At 48.1% G+C, this 21,279-nt stretch overlaps 4 protein-coding genes across 5 annotated transcripts in view; 2 read left to right on the top strand and 2 right to left on the bottom strand.

Moving 5' to 3' along the window:
* Nucleotides 1–9,068, top strand: part of dip2bb (disco-interacting protein 2 homolog Bb) — a 22,044-nt gene extending 12,976 nt beyond the window's left edge. Inside the window, exons 21-29 of the mRNA XM_056606435.1 lie at nucleotides 1,432–1,562; nucleotides 1,974–2,142; nucleotides 2,764–2,934; nucleotides 3,367–3,428; nucleotides 4,076–4,133; nucleotides 4,250–4,324; nucleotides 4,705–4,879; nucleotides 5,214–5,337; nucleotides 5,738–9,068. Coding sequence (XP_056462410.1) covers nucleotides 1,432–1,562; nucleotides 1,974–2,142; nucleotides 2,764–2,934; nucleotides 3,367–3,428; nucleotides 4,076–4,133; nucleotides 4,250–4,324; nucleotides 4,705–4,879; nucleotides 5,214–5,337; nucleotides 5,738–5,990 — 1,218 coding nt within the window. The 3' untranslated portion in view covers nucleotides 5,991–9,068. The remainder of the gene's footprint in view (nucleotides 1–1,431; nucleotides 1,563–1,973; nucleotides 2,143–2,763; nucleotides 2,935–3,366; nucleotides 3,429–4,075; nucleotides 4,134–4,249; nucleotides 4,325–4,704; nucleotides 4,880–5,213; nucleotides 5,338–5,737) is intronic.
* Nucleotides 9,069–9,264: 196 nt separating this feature from the next.
* Nucleotides 9,265–15,429, top strand: atf1 (activating transcription factor 1). Of its 2 annotated transcripts, none has more exons than XM_056606745.1 (7): nucleotides 9,265–9,442; nucleotides 10,084–10,181; nucleotides 10,943–11,065; nucleotides 11,805–12,006; nucleotides 12,606–12,809; nucleotides 13,078–13,231; nucleotides 14,498–15,429. In XM_056606745.1, exons 2-7 carry the CDS (start codon nucleotides 10,089–10,091, stop codon nucleotides 14,640–14,642), a joined length of 921 nt encoding a protein of 306 aa, XP_056462720.1. In that variant the 5' UTR covers nucleotides 9,265–9,442; nucleotides 10,084–10,088; the 3' UTR covers nucleotides 14,643–15,429. The 2 variants fall into 2 exon arrangements, with proteins under 2 accessions (XP_056462720.1, XP_056462721.1); XM_056606746.1 differs by having other exon boundaries at nucleotides 9,266–9,442; nucleotides 12,606–12,788; nucleotides 14,498–15,421.
* On the bottom strand, nucleotides 14,467–16,754 carry LOC130402541 (N6-adenosine-methyltransferase TMT1A-like). Its single transcript, XM_056606747.1, has 2 exons — nucleotides 15,802–16,754; nucleotides 14,467–15,620 (listed from the first exon to the last, which is right to left on the bottom strand). Exons 1-2 carry the CDS (start codon nucleotides 16,294–16,296, stop codon nucleotides 15,384–15,386), a joined length of 732 nt encoding a protein of 243 aa, XP_056462722.1. The 5' UTR covers nucleotides 16,297–16,754; the 3' UTR covers nucleotides 14,467–15,383.
* A 120-nt stretch (nucleotides 16,755–16,874) lies between these two features.
* LOC130402542 (N6-adenosine-methyltransferase TMT1A-like) lies at nucleotides 16,875–18,823 on the bottom strand. Its single transcript, XM_056606748.1, has 2 exons — nucleotides 18,269–18,823; nucleotides 16,875–17,968 (listed from the first exon to the last, which is right to left on the bottom strand). The coding sequence occupies exons 1-2, from the start codon at nucleotides 18,761–18,763 to the stop codon at nucleotides 17,735–17,737; spliced, it is 729 nt and encodes a 242-aa protein (XP_056462723.1). The 5' UTR covers nucleotides 18,764–18,823; the 3' UTR covers nucleotides 16,875–17,734.
* Between the last annotated feature and the right edge of the window lie 2,456 nt (nucleotides 18,824–21,279).

Raw genomic sequence — 21,279 nt, 5'->3', positions numbered from 1 at the left:
GTGTTTTCGGTCGTTATGCAAGTGCTTTATTCATGCTGCGACTTGTTTGGGCAAGACCTCCCTTGAAAAGGAGATTCTCTATCTCAATGGGACTCTCCTAGTTAAGAAATCTTTGGTAAATATAATAATAATAATATTTTTTTACATTTATATAGTGCTTTTCAAGGTACCAAAAGCGCTACACAGCTATACAGTGAAGGGGGGACCTCACTAACCACCACCAATGTGTAGCACCTACTTGGTTGACGCACGGCAGCCAATCGGCGCCAGAACGCTCACCACACACCTAGCTTGAGGTGGAGAGTGAGGGAATGTATGCATCAGCCAACGATACCGATATGTCTGGTCCTGCTCCGTGCAGTCTGAGCAGCGTGCGATGGAGCCTGCCCCGGTCGGACCCTTCTCAACGTGCCCCTGTAGAGGGGGCTGGGTAAGGGCTGAAGGCCCGACATTAACACAACAACAGAGAGGGGAGTGACCCTCGTGGAGACTTAACGGCCCGGCCGGGGCTGAGCCAGCCATGGCGGGAGGGGCCTCCCTGATTGGGGGAGAGGGGACACGTTGAAAGGTTCTCAATAAAGGAACCTACACAATGAAGGGGTCAGGGGGGTTGACCCGGCCGCAGCACCAGAGTTCTAGTCTGCAGTGGAGATACAAAGTCTTACCGAAACGTGACAGAAGATGTTTGAGTTGGAGAGGAAGGGAGCGATCTCCAGGTGCTAGGATCATCTGTACAAAGGCTTATCTAATGACCTAGTGAAGCACAGAATATGATATCATTGGTGGTATTATTACCGAGATGGTGTGTAGTCTGACGCGCTTGTTCTGACAGATCTCCAGGATGATCTAATCAGTGATTATTATCATGGAGATGTTATGAACCCTGATCCCCCTGCATAGATCTCCAGATCTCCAGTATATGATATAATTAAGCAACGTTGTCGCTCTATTTCAGCGCTGCTGTGATTCGGAGCCGGAAGCAATCACAGCAGCGCTGATATAGAGCTACCACATTGCGACCTCGAGTGTGATATTGCTTTTATACAACAGTTTACTGTTGACGATAATAATTGACAATAGATTGTGATTTATTTGTTTATTTAATCATATAATAAACGAATGAAATTGCTTCCGCCAACAAAAATAGATTCCCACCGAGCGGACTGTTGCCAAGCAACATATAAACAAAACACCCAACAGTTTATGTCAGTTGAAGTAAGTTGGTTGCAGCTGGAGCGCGGGGGGATTTTGACAGTTGGTTTACAGTTTGGTGAACAGTCCGAGTGACGTCGGACGCTCGTATCAGCGCTTCCGCAGAGCTCGTGGAATGTCTCTTGTCCAATCAAATCACTCGCTCGGAGCCACTGTTGTATAATCAGTGATATTATCATGGAGACGTTATCATGAGCCCTGATGTTCCCGTCCTTGCAGATCTCCCACGTGGCCGTCAGCGCCCTGTGCCGCTCCATCAAGCTGCAGTGTGAGCTCTACTCCTCCCGCCAGATCGCCATCTGCCTGGACCCCTACTGCGGTCTGGGCTTCGTCCTGTGGTGCCTGGCCAGGTACGGCTCCTCCACGCCTCCCCGACCACACCACCCCATTACCATTCAGGGCATTTAGCAGTCGCTTTTATCCAGAGCGACTTACAATAGGTACATTGGTCGGAAGAAAAGGAAACATTATATCTCTGTCTATGCACTAAGGATGTTCATAGAACCAAGTGCCAAGCACCCACAACCGCTAGGTAACCCATTCCCTGTTTACAACACAGATAGCTAGGATAAGACGCTACACAATGTTAAGTACTATTTTTAAGTGCCAGGACGACAACATACAATAAGACCGTGATAGGGGTGTGGGGGTAACGGGGGAGGCTATGCAGAGTCCAGGTGAACTCCGCAACCCCCACATCTACCTACACCCCCCTCTGATACCGCCAGCTCACCCCCCCCCCCCCCCCCCCCCTGCCTCAGTGTGTACTCAGGCCACCAGTCCATCCTGATCCCGCCCTTCGAGCTGGAGACCTGCCTGTCGCTGTGGCTCAGCACCCTGAGCCAGTACCGCATCCGGGACACCTTCTGCTCCTACTCCGTCATGGAGCTCTGCACCAAGGGCCTGGGAACGCAGACGGAGCTCCTCAAGGTACGGGTTGAGGCCCGCACGCGTTCCGGGGAGAGACGGCGGTGGGACGCACATGATAACACAGAACGGTCCCCATGACGCACACAGACTGTTCACACACAGACCGCACACAACGGACACCAACGGACCGTACACAAGGACACACACAGACTGTACGCAAGAACGCACACAGACTTTACGCACACGTGGACACACACAGAGCGTAATCATGGACGCACACAGACTGTACGCACACAGAACGCACACATGGACGCAAACAGACCTTACACCATGTAAGGCACACAGAATGTACGCGTGGACACACACTGTAATCACGGACACTCACAGAGCGTACTCATGGACGCACACAGACCGTACACACACACAGGCCGTAACACCATGGACACGCACTGACCGTTATCATGGAAGCACATGCACAAACAGGTGTAGGAGATGGCTGGAAGGCATGACTGTGCATACACACTGAAACACAGATTAGGTGCACGACGTTGGGAAAACACTCATGTGTGCACGTATCAAAGCCCCCCATTCTGAGGAGCTGGAGCAGTGCGACGTTCACACATGAGAATGCTGATCCGGGTGTTTTCAGTCTAACGGTGTGGTGTCTCTTGTTGCGTCCAGGCCCGGGGGGTGAACCTGTCGTGCGTGCGGAGCTGCGTGGTGGTGGCCGAGGAGCGGCCCCGCTTGGTGCTGACCCACTCCTTCTCCAAGCTCTTCAAGGACCTGGGCCTCTCCCCGCGCGCCGTCAGCACCGCCTTCGGCTCCCGGGTCAACCTGGCCGTCTGCATGCAGGTACGGACCCCTGGACCTCGCCCCACAACAGATCACGTGACCGATACAACCCGGGTTAGGGCTGGTGCTGCTGAGGTATCCAATACGAGTACAGGCTACAGACACCTGCGGAGAAGTGATGCTAGCTCAGAGTGACGCTACAGGACGTAGCATCCCACTGAGCTAGCATCGGGGCTACGTCCTGTTGCATGCTACTGAGCTAGCATCGCTGTTGTCCCGTAGCATCACTGCTACGTAGGTGTCGACGTAAAGGGGAGTGTCATTTGAAGCACAGGTGTCTTCAAAGCGTCTCAAAGTGCTCTGAGTGCATCCATGTTGAGCATGGCTGAACCTGGCGGGAATCGAACCCCTCGCCCTGGCCGTGTTAGTGCCCCGCTCCCCCCGTCCGTCGTTAGGCTCTGAAGGTTGACGGTGCTGCTCTGTGCTCCACAGGGGACCACCGGCCCGGACCCCTCCACGGTTTACGTGGACCTGAAGTCCCTGCGCCACGACAGGTGAGACCCGGACAGAGGACCCTCGTGTTAGAGCTCCCGGGTTCATATTATATATGACACAGTAGTGTGTCATGTGCCCGTAGTGCAGGGTGTGTGTACTGATGATATTTAGTGTGTCATGTGACCCAGGGTGTCTACTGATGATATTTAGTGTGTCATGTGACCCAGGGTGTCTACTGATGATATTTAGTGTGTCGTGTGACCCAGGGTGTCTACTGGTGATATTTAGTGTGTCATGTGACCCAGGGTGTCTACTGATGATATTTAGTGTGTCATGTGACCCAGGGTGTCTACTGATGATATTTAGTGTGTCATGTGACCCAGGGTTTCTACTGATTATATTTATTGTGTCATGTGACCCAGGGTGTTTACTGGTGATATTTAGTGTGTCATGTGACCCAAGGTATCTACTGAGGATATTAAGTGTGTCATGTGACCCAGGGTGTCTACTGAGGATATTTAGTGTGTCACGTGACCCAGGGTGTCTACTGAGGATATTTAGTGAGTCATGTGACTCAAGGTGTGTATTAATGATGTTGAATGGGTCCAGTTTTAATGCTTCTTAATGTGTCATGTGATCCCGGGTGTGTATTAATGATGTTGAATGGGTCCCGTTTTAATGATACTTAATGTGTCATGTGACGCAGGGTGAGGCTGGTGGAGCGAGGAGCACCACAGAGTCTCCCGCTCATGGAGTCCGGCAAGGTGAGCTCCACCACAACATGGTCCCTCTGGGTGTACAGGAGGACCTCTTCTTGTGTGCAGGTGGTCTGAGATGTTCCCTCCATGCCTCTCTGAATGCCCCCGTTTTCCGTCTGCAGATCTTACCGGGCGTCCGGGTGATCATCGTGAACCCAGAGACCAGAGGGCCACTCGGGGACTCCCATCTGGGCGAGGTGAGCCATCCCAGGGAACCCTGATACTAAACACCATGTGACACAGGAGCAGTGTTGCCACAGTTACCTTGAAAAAGTAATCAGATTACTGATTACTAGTTACTCCTTAAAATAGTAACTTAAGTACTTTACTGATTACTAGATTTTAAAAGTAACTAAGTTAGATTACAAGTTACTTTATTAGTTACATTTATCTGCGACGACGCCCCCTGCCACCTCAAAATAAAAAATGACAACCGGTTTTGCCAACACTAAATTTTTGCCCCCCCTGTCAACAATTGTTCTTCAGTACTGGCATCGCTTTACAGGAGTCACGTGACCATAGAGCATGGAGACCACCAGCTGTGGCGCTGATGTTGTGTTATCTGTGGTGTGTTCAGATCTGGATCAACAGCCCGCACAACGCCAGCGGCTACTTCACCATCTACGGCGAGGAGAGCCTGCAGGCGGACCACTTCAACACCAAGCTCAGCTTCGGGGACCCCACCACGCTGTGGGCGCGGACAGGGTACCTGGGCTTCGTCAAGAGGACCGAGCTGCTGGACGCCGCTGGGGGTACGGTGGGGGGGGGGGTGTGCTGGAAGTTAGGGGAGGAGGGGGGGAGATGCGTGAGTACAGGGGGGTAGCTAGTGGAGGCCAGCGGGGGTACTGGGGGAGAGATGCTGGAGTATGGGGGGGAGAGATGCCTCGACATTTGGGGAGCGGGGGGGGGGAGATACTGGACCCCAGCGGGGGGGTAGGGGGGGCGGAGGCTGTTCGGAGGCTCAGTAGGAGTTTGATGATCATCTTCCTGACATGGGGCCTTTCCTGGTCTGCCTCCGTGTGATTGGTCGATGAGCGGCCGCGGTGAAACCAGGGCCTCGTTAACCGGGCCCGTCTCTCTGTGCAGATCGCCATGACGCCCTCTTCGTGGTGGGCTCCCTGGACGAGACCCTGGAGCTGAGGGGTCTGCGGTACCACCCCACCGACATGGAGACCTCGGTGTCCCGGGCCCACCGCAGCATCGCCGAGAGGTGGGTGGTCCCCTGTCCTTCCCCTCCCTGGGGCCTCTGGCTGGGCTAGCTGAGCTAGAGCGCAGCATGGCGTCAGTCGGTCAAACATACTCGATGGCCAAGTTCTGATCAGACTGTGGGGCTAAGCTCTGCATAGCAGTTATGCTGCTAAGCTAAGCTATGCAAATTTTAGCATAGCAGTTAGAGTTCTACACTAAGCTTAGCATAGCAGTTAGGGTGCTATGCTAAGATCAACATAGCAGTGAGGGTGCTATGCTAAGCCTAGCATAGCAGTTAGGCTGCTACGCTTAGCATAGCAGTCAGGCTGCCGTGCTAAGCTTAGCCTAGCAGCCTGCTAGTTAGAACTAGCCATGCTGGTTCCTGCGCCCTGACCGGCCCTTTCCCCCCCCCCCCCCCCCAGCGCGGTGTTCACCTGGACCAACCTGCTGGTGGTGGTGGCGGAGCTGGGCGGCTCGGAGCAGGACGCCCTGGACCTGGTGCCCCTCATCACCAACGTGGTGCTGGAGGAGCACCACCTCATCGTGGGCGTGGTGGTCATCGTGGACCCGGGGGTCATCCCCATCAACTCCCGCGGGGAGAAGCAGCGCATGCACCTGCGGGACTCGTTCCTGGCCGACCAGCTGGACCCCATCTACGTGGCCTACAACATGTGAAGGGGTCCGGGGGCTGGACCCGGGAGCAGGGGGAGAACGGTCAGTTTCAGAGGGTAGAGAACCACAGCATGGTGGGAGGAGAGAGGCTCCATACCGGAGCCCCTGCTGTCTGGGGGGGGTCCCTGCGTATCTCAGAGGGAGTTGGGGAGCTGGTCCGTGCTCAGATGGGGGTGCACCAAGGGGCAGAGCCATTCAATACAGAACGTGCTACGATTCTGCTGGAGGGAAATGTGTGCGATGCTTTTATTTGCTCTCAGAAACTCAACAGGAAGGTTGTCCTCCTCTGATTGGGTGATGTGGAGGTCAATCATTCTTCTGACGACAATCTACCCGGAGAAGGTGAGGTCGAGGAGGGAATCGAGAACCTTTTAGACTTTAACGCGATGCGGCCGCCAATCTTTGCACTCCAGAAGTTCACCCTGAGCCTCTGAAAACAGGATTTCTTCCTTAGAATTTAAGAAAAATCCCCTAATCCAAATGAACCACCTTTTGACCATGTGCCATTCCGATCTAGCAACTCAACTATTTATAATTATAATCATAAAAAAAAGAACGTACGTTGTCCCTACTTCTAATAGCCAAATATCCATCCACCAGTCCACCATTTTGATTTACATCCTGCCTCCTCACGCATTAGCAGATCCCTGAACCCTGAAACTCTACGGTACTGAGGTAGAACTGGAGAGGTCGACTTGTATATCGAACCCACAAAGGCCTTCCTGTATTTTAGAAAAATTGTGTTTCGCTGTATAGTAATGTTTTTTTTATCTGTATAAATGTATAAAAACCAAATTAATCCTCCTCAACGATGGTTTCTTGACGACTTACTAAGCTGTGCGACGAGGGAGCGGAATGGCGTTGTAAATACGGATCTAACGAGTTACACTGACTATTAGCAGACCACGTTAAAGCACTATTAGTACAAAATAAACATATATGACTATGCCATTGCACTTTCTAAAAAGAAGAATCTATTTTATTATTAGAAAAAAGGCATTATTATTACCAACGTTCAGGAATACCACTCTGAGGACCCGTTTGGGAACCAAGAAAGTTTACCAAGGGCCCCAATGTCTTTAGTGCCATGGTCTTCTTCTGCAGACTTTAGGATTCAGATCATATCGTGGATGAGAGTGATGGGAAAACAACTTGACTGTTTTCTCTCAGATATTTCCAAATGTGTGACCGCTTTGGTACGGCTGAACTAGGTGTTCTCCACATCTCCCGAGGCTGTAGAACACCCTTAAGTACCAAGACCCTCATAGCTCTCATTTTGATCTCCTGAGGAGGTCGAACACACTAAGGTACCAAGATCCTCCAAGCTCTCATTTTGGTTTGAAAGCTCCAACCAAGGGTACTTTAGTTTAGAATTCATCAGTGTCTCATTTGTCCTTGTTCACCTGTTTTGTTATTTTCTTTGACAAAATATGACTGTAATGACTCACTTGTGTTTTATATTTTTTTTTCTGTATCAAATCACTGGAATTAGATACTTTATATATGCAATTTTAAAATCTGAGCCACTGAAATCAGAAATCTGTTTTGGCTGACAATTACAGGTAGTCTTTTGCAGAAATAATAGGGGAATTATGTTATTTAATGTATTCGACTTGTGTTGTACAGCTGTATGCGTGTGTGCACGCATGTGTGTGTGAGATGTGTGTGTGTGTGTGTGTGTGTGTGTGCTGCATATGGCTTTGTTACATCAGGAACAACATACAAATGATTTGTATGTTTCACGTAATTAATTTGTATTCTATTTGGTTTTCCTTGTACTTGGAATAATTAGCTCCATTCCTGTGAACTACTTTACGTGTTGATGTGTCTAACCTCTGCTGTCAACACGGTAATGGGTGTATTATTTTCTTCATTTTAAACGTATTGAATCATTCATCAATATGAGTAAGTAGATCAAGACTCAAGTTTCAACTTCATTCACTCACAAATCACAAAAATAATTTGTTTGATGGGAAGCATTGCAATTTATTTGAACAATCCCACATGAGATAGCGCCCCTTAAAGAACACTGTGCACTTACTTAAGTTAAGAGTTAAGAGTCCTCCCAGGGTACCTGGTGTAATGGGCCCTACTTTAGGGTCCCATGTCTTACTTTAAAGAAAAGCTTTGACGTGATTTAAGACACATTTAGGGAATGAAATGCATCCTGTTCCAACTGCTTTCAGTTTACATGCAAAGCCCTCCATGCAATGTCTGCATGACTAGCTGGCCAAGCAGAGCACAGGAAGGAGATTTTGGTTTTGTTTAAAAAATAAAACACATATATACAAGTTGTATTCAGGAACTAAAACTCTGACAAGGCAGGGAAGGACCGAATGGTCGTTTGGTGCAATCTGTGAATATAATCTGTTACTATTGCTGATGTTTGTTAAAGAACTTCCAATATGGCTGACGTCGCAAACCCACTGAGTATAAAGAAGGGTTTTGGACACCACAGTGTCCATCACCGGCTCTCTGCCTGCTTCACTGGAGTCTTAAGGGCTTCCCCGGTCTCTCTGGTCTTCTCCATGAGGGGTCTTCTTACACACTATGCAATCGGTTACAGTGCAGTTCAGTCGCAGAACTCGCACAACCTGTCAAAAATACACAATGCTTATACATTTTTGTAATGATCATATGGTTAACAACATGACTATATGGCTAACTAACGATGTCTAAAAGACTATATATTATCTCATGAGTTGTCTTATGAATATTTTGTGTATGCACCCTTGATATGCTGTATATAAATTAAAGTCCAGACTGCTCTATTGACGGGCAATTTACTGACAACGGTTTGATGCTTGGGAGGTGTTTTGGATATTAATAAAAGAAAAAGAAATGGTTAAAAAGCTCTTGTCACTTTTCATTATTTTGATGATTGCAGCTTCATCACACTATGGAAATTAACAATATGTTTCCCCTTAGTCTACCGTCTTGAATACAATGGTGGCAAAAAGGCATGTCTAAATGAATTGTCCAATAACCCAAGCGGAACTGCAGAGAACATGACTAATAACCACCAATTACGATCACTACACAGGCAGCAGTGATACCTTAGTCATGAAATGTCCAGCAGCGGCCTGGTGACAGTATGTATGGACTGTGGCATCGCTCTGGTGACAGTATGTATGGACTGTGGCATCGCTCTGGTGACAGTATGGACTGTGGCACCGTTCTGGTCTGGGCAACGGAGTTTTGTGACTCCAGATCCCACCAATGGGCGGGCCCGGAGAGGAGCGCTACGTCACGCGGCTCGCTGGAAAGGCCCGCCCCTTCCCGTTAGCATAATGCTGGTTGCTACATCTTAAAGCTAACCCCCTGCGTACTACCATGTGCGCGCTCTTTACTCATTTTCCGCACCGTTTCCACCCCAAACATTTAAAGTGAATGAACAGATTGTCGGCGTCTACATCCCGCCCGTCCACAAGACCCGTCGCGTCGGCATCGGACAGGTAACAGTGGGGCGGTGGCAGTGTTCCGCGGGGCGGCGGACGCTCATGGCGGCGTCAGCTTCGTCGTTTCTACTCGTCGGGAGGTTAAAGCGGAGGTTCGCCTCTAATGGCTGCCGAGCCGCTGACGTCTGTCGACGCGGGCTCTGTCGTGCCAGTGACACGGCTACATGTTTGCTCACCGAGATACGGGAGCCTCCCGTCCGTCCCCGGGTAGACATCGGGGAAGCGCAGAGAGGAAAATACTTCTTTAGATAAAATAAAATGTTATTTTTCCCGCCGTGACGTCAGCCTCGATGCTAGCCTCCCGCCGCAGCTAGCAGCGTTAGCTTCAGGGACGCGGGGTGGAAACTAGTTTCCTCAGACTATCTATATTTGTGTGTTGCCATCAGGGAACACATCTGTATTTTCCCCCAACATCATGTGGGCCTTTAGGTTCGGGGAAGTTTGTTTAGACAGCGATGTGGATAGTTGGTAGAACCGTGTCCGATGAGATAAACATCCCCACTTCTGTCCACTTTGTGTGATAATAACCTGAATGTTTAGGGCAAATATCAACTAACGGAGCGCAGCCCGTCTGCCTATAGGGCTGCGTCCCGATTCACGCTCCTTCTGATGCGTTAATACTGCTTTACTTTCTCTAGTGACCATGGAGGAGCAGGCCAGCAACGGGACGGAATCGCTGACCATGACGGTCCCAACGACCCTCACAGCCTCGCAGATCTCCCAGATAGCCCAGCAGGTAAACCGTCAAGGCCTTGATGGTGTCACAACATATTAGTTATATTTGCAGAGAGACCATGTCCTAATTGGCGGGCCAGTTCATAAAAATGCAGTACTTGAATGCTTATTTTCATGTTTCAGTTCAACAGTATTGTTGAATAATGAATTGATCAAATGATAACATCCTTCACAGTTATGATGTACTGCAAAGTCATCTAATTGAATCTACCTCATGGCTGACGTGAAACGTTGTGTTCATGATGGGTTTCAAAATGTAAATGATATCATCTGTTGAGCCCTATCGTGCATAACTTAAACGTTTTTAGTTTAACTATCCCTGTAAATTGACCGGTCGACATTTATTATTAATCTATATACTGGTCCCTCTGTGATTATCCATCTTAAACAACGTTAAAGATATGGCTCTGAAATGTTTGGGAACAATGCTTTTGACAAACACTTGAAATACAAGCAACCATGGTTTGATATCGTTTGGCCTTCCTTTAGAGAGGCCTTCAGCCTGGGACGAGTTCATACACATACTCTGGTCCCAGGGTCTGATGTCAACATGAGCGGTTAACGTGTCTAGGGCTGTTTTATTAGGAGCTAAACCGTGAGCACATCTTGTAGGTGCCTGTATATTTGTTTTTGTTTTATAACCGGGGTATGAAATGGCCACACGTCTGTTAAAAGTTTGAACCCCTTTTCGTGTTGGTTTACCATTTTAAATCGCGTACTTAAAGCAAAGAGCGTCAACGGTTGCTGTTGGTTTTTCTCCAGATGTCCCTGGGTAACACCCCTGTGACGGTGGTGCAGCTACCGGGAGGGCAGTTCCAGGTTCAGGGTGTGATCCAGTCGGCCCAGTCCTCCGTCATCCAGTCTCCCCAGGCCCAGAATGCACAGGTGAGACCCCCTCCTTCTGTGGTGCCCTTGGGGTCCCTCCAGCGCTGCTCACACCTGTGTGAGGGTCACTATGTTGGTGTTGACATGCATGGTGCTGACGTGCACGTTGCAGAGAGGTCCTCGACTGACCCCTGTGTCCATTGGGGCTTGGGTGCATTCCAACTGAAAAGGTCCCTTACGATGATACCCTTACATTACAGGGAAAGACTTGGGAGCACACATTGACCTTTTTACTCATAGACACGCCTTTTTCTGGCACTAGTGAGCAAATGCAGTTTTCCGTGTGTCATTTGTAGCAATGGGTTTCATAATACTGTTGCTTACGGACAATCCAATAAGTAGGGTCATTTCTATTATTGCCACATTTTGTGTTTGTCTCTCTTCACGCTTCCTACCTTCAGCTTTAGGCCCTTTATGAGCTGATCCTCCTACAGTCTCAGATAGTTTTAATCTGATATACCAGAACATTATTTATGTGTTGGTATTTTCCACAATATTTGTCCAATGATAATAATGACTGAATGTAACTTCTATGGGGGTGCTTTGGGGATCTATATGTTTTATAATAAACAAACAGGTTAATAATGAAAAGTTGCTTATTTTTTGCATGACCGTGCAGTGGCGCCAATAATCCAGCAGGGGTGACAGAGAGTCGGTCTAGTCGGCCTTCTGGGGGGAAACGTCTCTGTTCAAACCTCTTATCTTCATGCACACTTTTCAATGCTGTTATCCGGTGCAGGGCTCTGACTCTGACGACTCGGACTCGGACGACAGCGAGACTGCAGGCCAGAGGACTCGCGAGGTCCTGGCCCGGCGGCCATCTTACAGGAAGATCCTGAATGACCTGTCAGGGGAGGAGGTGGGGAAGGAGACCTCCACCACGGTGACGGGCATCATGCCCTCGTCCACGCCCATCTACCAGACCAGCTCCGGACAGTACAGTACGTGAAGCTCATGAACATCCTTACCGTACCGACAGCCATTTGTTGTTTCTCTTGCTGCTGGAAAATGTACTTATTGTAAGTGGCTTTGGATAAAATCGTCTGCTGAATGTAAACGTAAACCATGGGCTTTATGAACACACAATATGTGGAACAGCGTCCTGGGGTAGTAATGTGGCGTATTTAAACTATTTACCAACGTTTGGCCCAAAGTTTGATAATCAACATGAGGGACAACAATGTTCCGGCACAGCAGGGACATTCAATATAGTCATTAGTTTGAAGCTGTGTTTTAGTTATGACTCTATTATTTCATTATCATTACGTTCATTATCTAACATCTTTCCGCCCATTGCTAGCAAAAACTAAATGATCCTGCTTCCCATTAGTTTGAAGCACGGCGGGATATTGTGCATTCACCTCGAGCACGCCGGAGGAGTCAGTGTTGCCCTTGGGCTGGGTCTACACCGCCTTGTACCCCCCCCCACCTAGTTACGGTTGCTAACGTAGGATTGGGCCCTTTCAGGGAGGGGCTTCGAGGTCTCAGGTGTCCACGGCCCAGCGTTCTGACTCTGTTCGGTTCTGCTCGTCTCCTCCAGTAACCATCGCCGCCAACGGCACGATCCAGCTGGCGAACCCCGGCTCCGACGGTCTCCAGGGCCTGCAGGCGCTCACCATGACCACGGCGGCCTCGGCACAGCAGGGGACCACCATCCTGCAGTACGCCCAGACCTCCGATGGCCAACAGATACTGGTGCCTAGCAACCAGGTGGTCGTACAAGGTGTGCAAGACATGTTGTATTGTAAGCAGAAACCCAAGCGTTCCAACATCTCTTCGGCATGTGCATGATTCTGTTCCAAATAACCTTTTTTTACGGGGGAAATATAGAAAGATTGGATTCTGTCGTTGTCATGAAGTAGCCGGTAGTTGCTAGGGTTCCCGTTGGCATGTCGCAGTAGTAACTCTGAATGAAGTTAAAGCGTGATCCGTTGATTTGGATCGGAGCTCGTTAGGAGAGACAAACCAGCCGTGGTCAGCGGTAAGAAGTCACGACCTGTCTCCTCCTGCAGGCGCCGGAGGAGAGATGCAGACGTACCAGATCCACACCCCCGCCCAGAGCTCCCTGGGCCAGACGGTGGTGATGAGCTCCCCGGTCAGCATGTCGTCCCACACCAAGAGCGACGACCCCACCATGAAGAGGGAGATACGGCTCGCAAAAAACAGGTGGGACTTTGTTTAGTGGGCCTTGGTACGGGTTAATTACATATTAAGAAGTAGGGATTTACCTACAAACCCGCAAGTAGGTTTGAGGGGATTGGTAGCCGAGGTAACTGGTTAGAAGCCGTGTGAACTGCCTGGAAGCCGAGTGAACCGGTTGGTAGCAGAGTGAACCGGTTGGTAGCAGAGTGAACCGGTTGGTAGCAGAGTGAACCGGTTGGTAGTGTAGAGTGAACCGGTTGGCAGTAGGGCTGGACGATATGGACAAAATCTTATATCACGATATGAGTAATTTTATATCACGATATGGTGCTCTGTGCATGTGACAAAAGGCAAGAGCTTTGTAGGAACACAACCAATTAAACACAAACGAGGAAGGCTCGGTTAGCTGATTGGCCGATCAGATTTGTCTTGACGTGATTGCGATCCAGCCTACGCATAGCATGCAGGCTCACTCACACAGCCAGACACAACAATGACAAACAAGTTCCTGAGTGGTCTGCAGAATACAGAGCCTGTGTAACATAGTATCTTTAGAATTATATAAACTCGACGTGGACCGTAACCCCGCACCCCCTGGCGAAAATCTCTTCCTGCGTGTCTGCATCCATGCAATCCTAGTCCTCAGTCCCAACGTAACGGTCGACTCGTCTCCTCGTCTGTGGAATCGCGACAACGTTGCAACCTAGGGAGGGCGCGTCGCTAACGTGGACGCTTGTATTACAGTCAACGCAGATAATGACTTTATCAAAATACTCATTTTAATGAAGTCACAATGGAATTTGAAATTGAGTAAAGAGTAGAATTCTAAATCAAGTATTTACTCGAGTAAGAGTAAAATTACAGACTTGAAGAAGGAACGTGAAAAGTACTCGTTACCCGAAAAATCTACTTTTTCTGTACTTTTTTTTCCCCCCACTGCCTGTTGGTAGCGTAGAGTGTATGACGTCGTATGGCCTACAGAGATTTCTCATGGGTTCCGACAGCAGACGATGGTTTTGGACAGTATTTGCATGTCTACCCTGCTGTATAACCATGGATAACATTACATACAGGGATTGACTTGTATCAGGTTACCAACAGTAAGCATGGGACTCATTATAAATGAGTCCCATGCATGAGTTTGGCATATTTCTCATTAAACAAGTTTAAACATGCCAGGGTTGATAAGCAGTCGGCCCAGTTTCCAAGCGTTATTTTGGCATATTTCTTATTATTCACGAACTTTGATCCAACCCGGACCTTAAACTCTTTCTCCGCTCATCTTTCCAGAGAGGCTGCACGGGAATGCCGGCGCAAGAAAAAGGAATACGTGAAATGTCTGGAAAACCGCGTGGCGGTTCTGGAGAACCAGAACAAGACTCTGATCGAGGAACTGAAAACATTAAAGGACCTGTATTGTGTGAAGACAGGATAGCGTTCCGGGATAGCGTTCCGAAACGTTCCCGGCGCGGGACTAGGATGGCCGCTCCCGTCAGATATCATGTGCTTATCTGGGAAAACCGGCTTATTTTATATCTCGATATTCCGTTTTTTCTTTTTTATTGATAGTGATACAAGTTTTGCATTACGATATAAAAAAATGAAATGGACTGTTTTAACCTGCTGTTTTTATCGAGCTAACATATTTGCTATGCTAAGTCATTTCTACTTGTGTATATTCTGAGTAAAGCAAATGTTAAATTGTGATTTTTATTACTGACACTTTCTAATTGTCTCTTTTGCTTCCCACAATATTGCGTATTATTTTTTTTCTTGCAAAAGCAATGGCTCTTTTCCACTTGTTACAGCATCCCGAGGATTTTTTGTTCACATAACGTGACTGTACCAACCTTACCAACCGACCCCATTCCCTTGGTAATAAATGTTACAACTGTCATTCTTTCTTTTGTGCAGAAGAACATAAAGGGCATTAGACCAGAGGATCGATCTGTGTTGATTTAATTTGGCTGTTACTTAGACAATCAGGGAAAAGCACAACTGTCCAGGTAATATTTATTTTGTTTCCTTTTGTGTTTTGTTCCAGTGAGGTTAAAAAAGCAAACGATGACTTTCCGATCCTGTAAGCAAATAAAATATATTTTCTGTCAAATAGGCCGGGTGTGGCTCCTCAATCTGTAACCGTAACCAGTAGGTTAAGGTCCTGACCCACCCGTCCTCACTTGACGGCCCAGCCCAGGACGTGCGGCCTGATGGTGTAGGTGACCTGCGGGGCCTCCACGTGTGAGAGGTGGAGCGAGGAGAAGCCGGCGGCCTCCAGGTCCTTCCACGTCTCCCTGGTGGTCACGCAGCCGTCCCCCAGGTAGTACCAGGCCGGCTGCAGTGCGTACTGGAAGAAGAAGGTCCACGACCCGCGGGCCGAGGCCACGTGCTCCATGAAGTAGAAGGCCCCGCCCTGTAATCATCAAATGTATGCATCCATAAACCATACATTAAAAACGATGTACTAATCTATGATCCTTACAGGGAGCCGTAACAGATTAACCCGGTTCAGGGAACGGATCCAAGTCGTTCACATGATCTTAACGACAAGAAACAAGACCAGAAGGGGCGTGACCTCATAACCCCGTACTTGCCGGTCTGAGGATGCGTTGCGTCTCCTCCAGGACCCGTCGGACGTCCCGGACCGAGCAGAGGACCAGCGTGCAGACCACCACGTCCATGCTCTGGTCGGCGACCCCAGTCATGTCCTCACCGGCCATGACTAAGAACGCCTCGTATGTCAGGTGCGTGTTCGCCTCCATGCTCCTCCTCAAGTACCGCTCAAAGTGCGGGTTGGGGTCGGTGCAGGTCACGGTGCAGCCCCCCGGATAGAAGGGGAAGTTTGCCCCGCTCCCACAGCCGATCTCCAGCAGTCGTAGAGTGTGGTCCTTATTGGCGAAGTTGTGGATGTTACGGAAAAGGTTTCGCTTCACTTTGTGCATTTTGTCATTGTATGAAAATGTTATGTTGTAGGCGAGGAAAGGAAACACCCGTTTGTATAAACCGTACAAGCCCAGCTGCTCCAGTATCCACAGCGGCAACGTGAGCATTAAACAAAGGATTTTGCATAGTTTCATAAAAACCTCCATTACCCCGACGAACCTTCAGACGGAAGACGCTGAGATCTCAGAAGATCAAAAGATTAGTTTGTCTAAGCGAGAGCGACGCGGCTCGTGTATGTTCCGAGGCCTGTCCCCCAGAGGGCGCTGTTGGGCTACAGATGATATTCCACCAGACAGTCAATCAACCAGCCCTTCATTGATAAAGTCTCTTTTCAGTAATGTGGCATGAGTGGGTCACATTAGTCTAAGGATAGATGAATAAGTGGGTCAGAGCTACAGCTGTTGTTCAGCCATCGAGGTAGAAATGCACCGCCATGCTTCACTGGCCGTTTCTTTGCTGAACCGAGGTTAAATTATGGGTGACCTATAGAATAATTAAATCTAAAAACAAATGTGTCTATTAAAGGGAAACTAGATGGCACACTTGGCAGACAACAGTATGTTTGTTTGTGTAAATATTTCCATAAGAAAAGTGCTGTTGTACATTGTTAGAGTTGGGTAGGTTTAGTGTAAGGTAAGAGTAGGGTTAGGGTAGGGTTAAAATTGGGTTAGAGTAAGAGATCAAAGCTAACCCACTCTGCAACAAAACCAGGCGGTAGGAAAGGTTTGTGATCCACACTGTTTTATTACACATTAACAATGTAGGTTTATTGAGTTCATCAAGGTCAAAGGTCTTCGATCTGTGTGTACTTGTGTAACAGATGGACAGTCCCTAGCCCTCGTGGTTAAATCTGCCGCTACTCACTCACTAGATCTTACATTTGAAAATAAAACCATTAAAACAATGAAGCGGGTGTATAAATTGGTAAACATTCTAAGGTAATCTCTGATCTCACAAAAAACACATGTCCTTAAACTCAAAGCTGTAACACTGTAGGCTCTTGTATTCTAACTATATCAGCGGTTTGGTAGATATTTCTATACCTAGATTACACCAAACGCCATAAGCACTGGCCACACTAGATGCATTTTGATAAAGTAAACTGATTAAGTAAACTAATTGAATGAACTTGTGCATGGAATTTCAATTCTGTCTCCCACCGAAGTGCAGCGGATTGTGATTTGTGTTGATAAACATTAAAGGTGCACAAATTAATTAAAGTATGTAGAGTTAAGTGGCATCTATCGGAACAGAGTCGGTAGAAGATGGTTCAAACATTCAAAACTGTTTTACTTGGTGTGTTATCTATGCTATGAGCTATAGCTTAACGGAGAAGGTAACACAATCCAAATTATACATCTGTCAAGGAACATCTTCACTTGGCAACTCGATGCGGTCATGGACAATTTCATCATTTTTGGCTCCTCACAGGCCACCTTAGCTTTGGCGCTGGAAAGGGAGGGGGATTCAGTTGGCTGCAATCTGCAAACTCACCACTAGATGCCACAAAACCCTACACACTACACCTTTAAGTGGAACGGTTGGTCATTCTCTCAGTGTTGTGACTTGGATATCAGGCTAAATCTACTTGACGGCGTAGCCCACGATGTGTGGCTTGATCAGGAAGTTGAGGGGAGCCTCGATGCGCTTCAGTTTGAGCTCGGAGAACCCAGCGGCCTCCAGGTCGTTCCAGGTCGACCGGGTCAGCTCACAGCCATCGCCAAAGTAGTACCACATGGGCTGGAGAATGTGCTGGAAGAAGTAGGTCCAGGAGGAGCGCTCTGCGACCACGTGCTCCATGAAGAAGAGGGCTCCCCCCTGCCAACACACCCCCAGTTAGGACCCCACATGCATCCTCCTGGCTGGTGAAGGCAGGCTCATGCTCTAATGTAGCTGGGTACGTTTGCATTACATTCAGACACACTGAAACATTGATGTGTTCATTGTTAAAGTACTTTGGCCTCTTCATTTTATTAGACAGTCTTCATTGTTTTGGTTGCAAATATGGGATTACCCCAAATAGATAAGATATTTCAAAGACAGGGCTAGGCCTAGTTTAGTCCTGGGCTGGACCCAGAATAAATATCTGGGTCCATGCGCAACAGGTGGTCTACTCACGGGCCTGAGCATGCGGTGGGCCTCCTGAATGGTGCGGGTCATGTCCCGCACAGAGCACAGCACCAGGGTGGCCACAACGGCGTCAACAGTCTCGTCCTCAATCGACCCCATGTCCTCCCCGGCCGCCACCAAGAACCTCTCGAAAGACAGGTGGGTGTTCTCGCTCATACCCTTCTCCAGGTATTTCTTGAAGTGTCTGTTGGGATCGGTGCAGATGACTTTGCAGCCAGGTGGGTAGTATTTGAAGTTGGTCCCGGTCCCGCAGCCTATCTCCAGGACGGTTAGCGGCTCGGAGGGCTTCTTGAAGTCCGGAAGGTTGCTGAACAGGTCCCTCTTTTTGTCGTCCATTTTTGCATTGTACGAAACGCTAATTTTGGACATGAGCAACGCGAAGAAGCCTTTGTACCATTCGTAGAGACCAACTGCTTCGATCAGTTGGAGGGGCAACGTCAACACCTTAAAGAACAAGGTAAGAAAGTTCATAAGCAGCTCCATGTTGATGCTCTGCTGAGGGGGAGAGGCTGTCAGGGGTGGAACATCCGGTTGGCTCAGAGAGCGACGCTGTCAGGCGGGACACTTCCGGCCTGATAAGGGGGCGACGCTTTCAGAAACTTCCGATCTGCTCGGGGAGGGACGTTGTCAGGAGGCGAACTTCCGGCCTGTGACCAGACTACTGTCTATTCAGGGTTATTATTCAGCTTCCGCATTGGGATTTATATCGCATATCAGAGCACTAGTGCAACTAACAGTCAGACTACTGTATCGTCGGCGATATTGTGTCGAACCACAGAAATCCATCCAGTTTATGAAAGACATTGGACCAGAAACAAACCAAATGTACATCAACTAACACTTGCACATTTTAACATGATTAATTTTTTTTCCGTCTTATCCAGGTATTTCTATGGACCATGAGTGGCCACCATAAAGGACACACTCAACAGTTTTCTGATGGTAGGATAGTGTTGCGTCATTGGACGCTATCCCCACCTTCTAACGCAGGGGTGGGGAACCTTTTTCACATCAAGGGCCATTTCAATTTTTCCAAAGTCCTCAGAGGGCCGTACCATTATGAACACATAACTAAAGATGAAAAAAAAGACAAAAAAAGTCTATAACTGCTGTGTTACTAAGCCTCATGTTTGCTGCATTTCTAGACGCACCTAATGTGATGGCTGGAACTGTTTTTCTCTAGCAAGGCGTTTGATGTCAGCTGGCAGTGATGATGAAGCTACTCCAGGGATGGGCAACTTTCATGATAAAGAGGGCCACATTTTTTATCATAACCATCGGAGGGCCACATGACTTCACACTTCAACTATACGTGAGCTGAGAGAAGCTACATAATTTTGAATTTGGTAGATGATTTCCTGTGTTCTGGTGCATTTTGGCGATGGCCACTACCTAAAAAATCGTCCAGAATCATAACCTATGTACGGTATGTTAATTGAACCAACATACATTAATTTCATGTTTTCCATGCTCAAACAGCCACATGAATGGTCAGTATTTTTATCAGTGCAAAGGGCTCACATACATCATCATTCAATGAAGTCAAAAAACTGAAAAACCGTGGCCCAACATTAAGTGCAACAACTCAATGAACTCAAACCCAACAAGCAGTTGTAGTAGTTGTAGTGGCGACTTAAGTGGATATCTTTAGTGACTGATATCGCTTCTAAGCAAACTAGACGCATGGGTTTGCCTTTGAATTCTATGAATTCTTCTCATCTTTCTTGAACGAGTTTTCTGTAACTCGATCAATTATTATTATTATTATTATAATTTTTTTTTTTTTTTTTTTTTTTTTTTTTTTTTTTTTTTATGTGCAGGCTGAGTGGGCATGCGGGCCGCGGGCCACATGCCCGCGGGCTGCGGGCCGCATGCGGCCCGCGGGCCGCCAGTTCCCCATCCCTGTTCTAACGTCATACAATATGACTTCCCACCTCGTCATGTCTCTGCCTGAGAGCCTTCTAGACGTCTGCATATCTGCATCAGAACTCAGAGGATCTCCTTAGACAACACAGACGCTATGGAGAAATCCTGGCCACGCCATTTTAATAGTTTGATAAGGAACCTTTTTAATATATGTAATTTGTATAATCATTCTGGTGTATAGATTCAATCTCTCCCCTGGTAAATGTGCGTAATGGTTGCAGTTCAAAGTCATCCCACCAGGTAGAGACATAGCTTAACAATTCATATGACCGTTAACAACAATAATATGATGTTCACGTGATGCAGTGGTCCTACATCTATTCATTTGATGTATGTGCTTCAGAGACTCACTAGAACAAGGGTCTCCTGGTTGGGCAGAGAACCCATGTTTTCCTGTAAGGAGCTGGGTGGATTTCTGTGAGGATTCCCTTCAGTTGAACTATAAGAGCCGTACATTGTTTATCTTGAAGAACATCCAGGTGGTTTTAAAATAGGCTGCCTCTTCCCCATCCTATAGGAACCCCTAGCAGGGATATGAGAGGACTTCTGTGAGACACCCCTCTGAGCTCTTACTGGTGATATGGTGGAGGAGAACATGTCCTGGTGGAGGAGAACAGGAAGAAGAACACTGCGTGCCACAGGGCTACCAAAACCTCTCATGCCGTCACCATCTGTGGCCGGCTAAAATTAGCTACGTGTTTTCACTACCATGTCAAAACAAGTGAGATTAACATTTCATTAACATATGACATCATATATATTAACATATCATCGATACAGTATTCCCCATGTAATAAATAAATAAACCAACGCAGGGATCAGGAATGGAGGCATGCAGAGATATTAGTCTTATTATTTTGTGTGGTGATCCTGGGGCCCATCCTGGGGACCGGGGGACAGGAGCTCAGTGGGGGTGCAGGCCAGGGGTTTGGGGGGGGGCAAACAGCCTAACCCAGCAGCCCTCAACCCTGACCCTGACCCCAAAGATAATAGGTGCTTTCACTTGGACATCGTTTCCTCCCTGCTTTTCATTTGAGCATCCCCTCTGACGCACTTATTGTATGTTGTACACA

Source organism: Gadus chalcogrammus, chromosome 13 (assembly GCF_026213295.1).
Source record: "Gadus chalcogrammus isolate NIFS_2021 chromosome 13, NIFS_Gcha_1.0, whole genome shotgun sequence".
NCBI lineage: Eukaryota > Metazoa > Chordata > Actinopteri > Gadiformes > Gadidae > Gadus > Gadus chalcogrammus.
The sequence above is the reverse complement of the archived record's forward strand: the minus strand, read 5'-3'. Positions and strand labels throughout refer to the sequence as shown.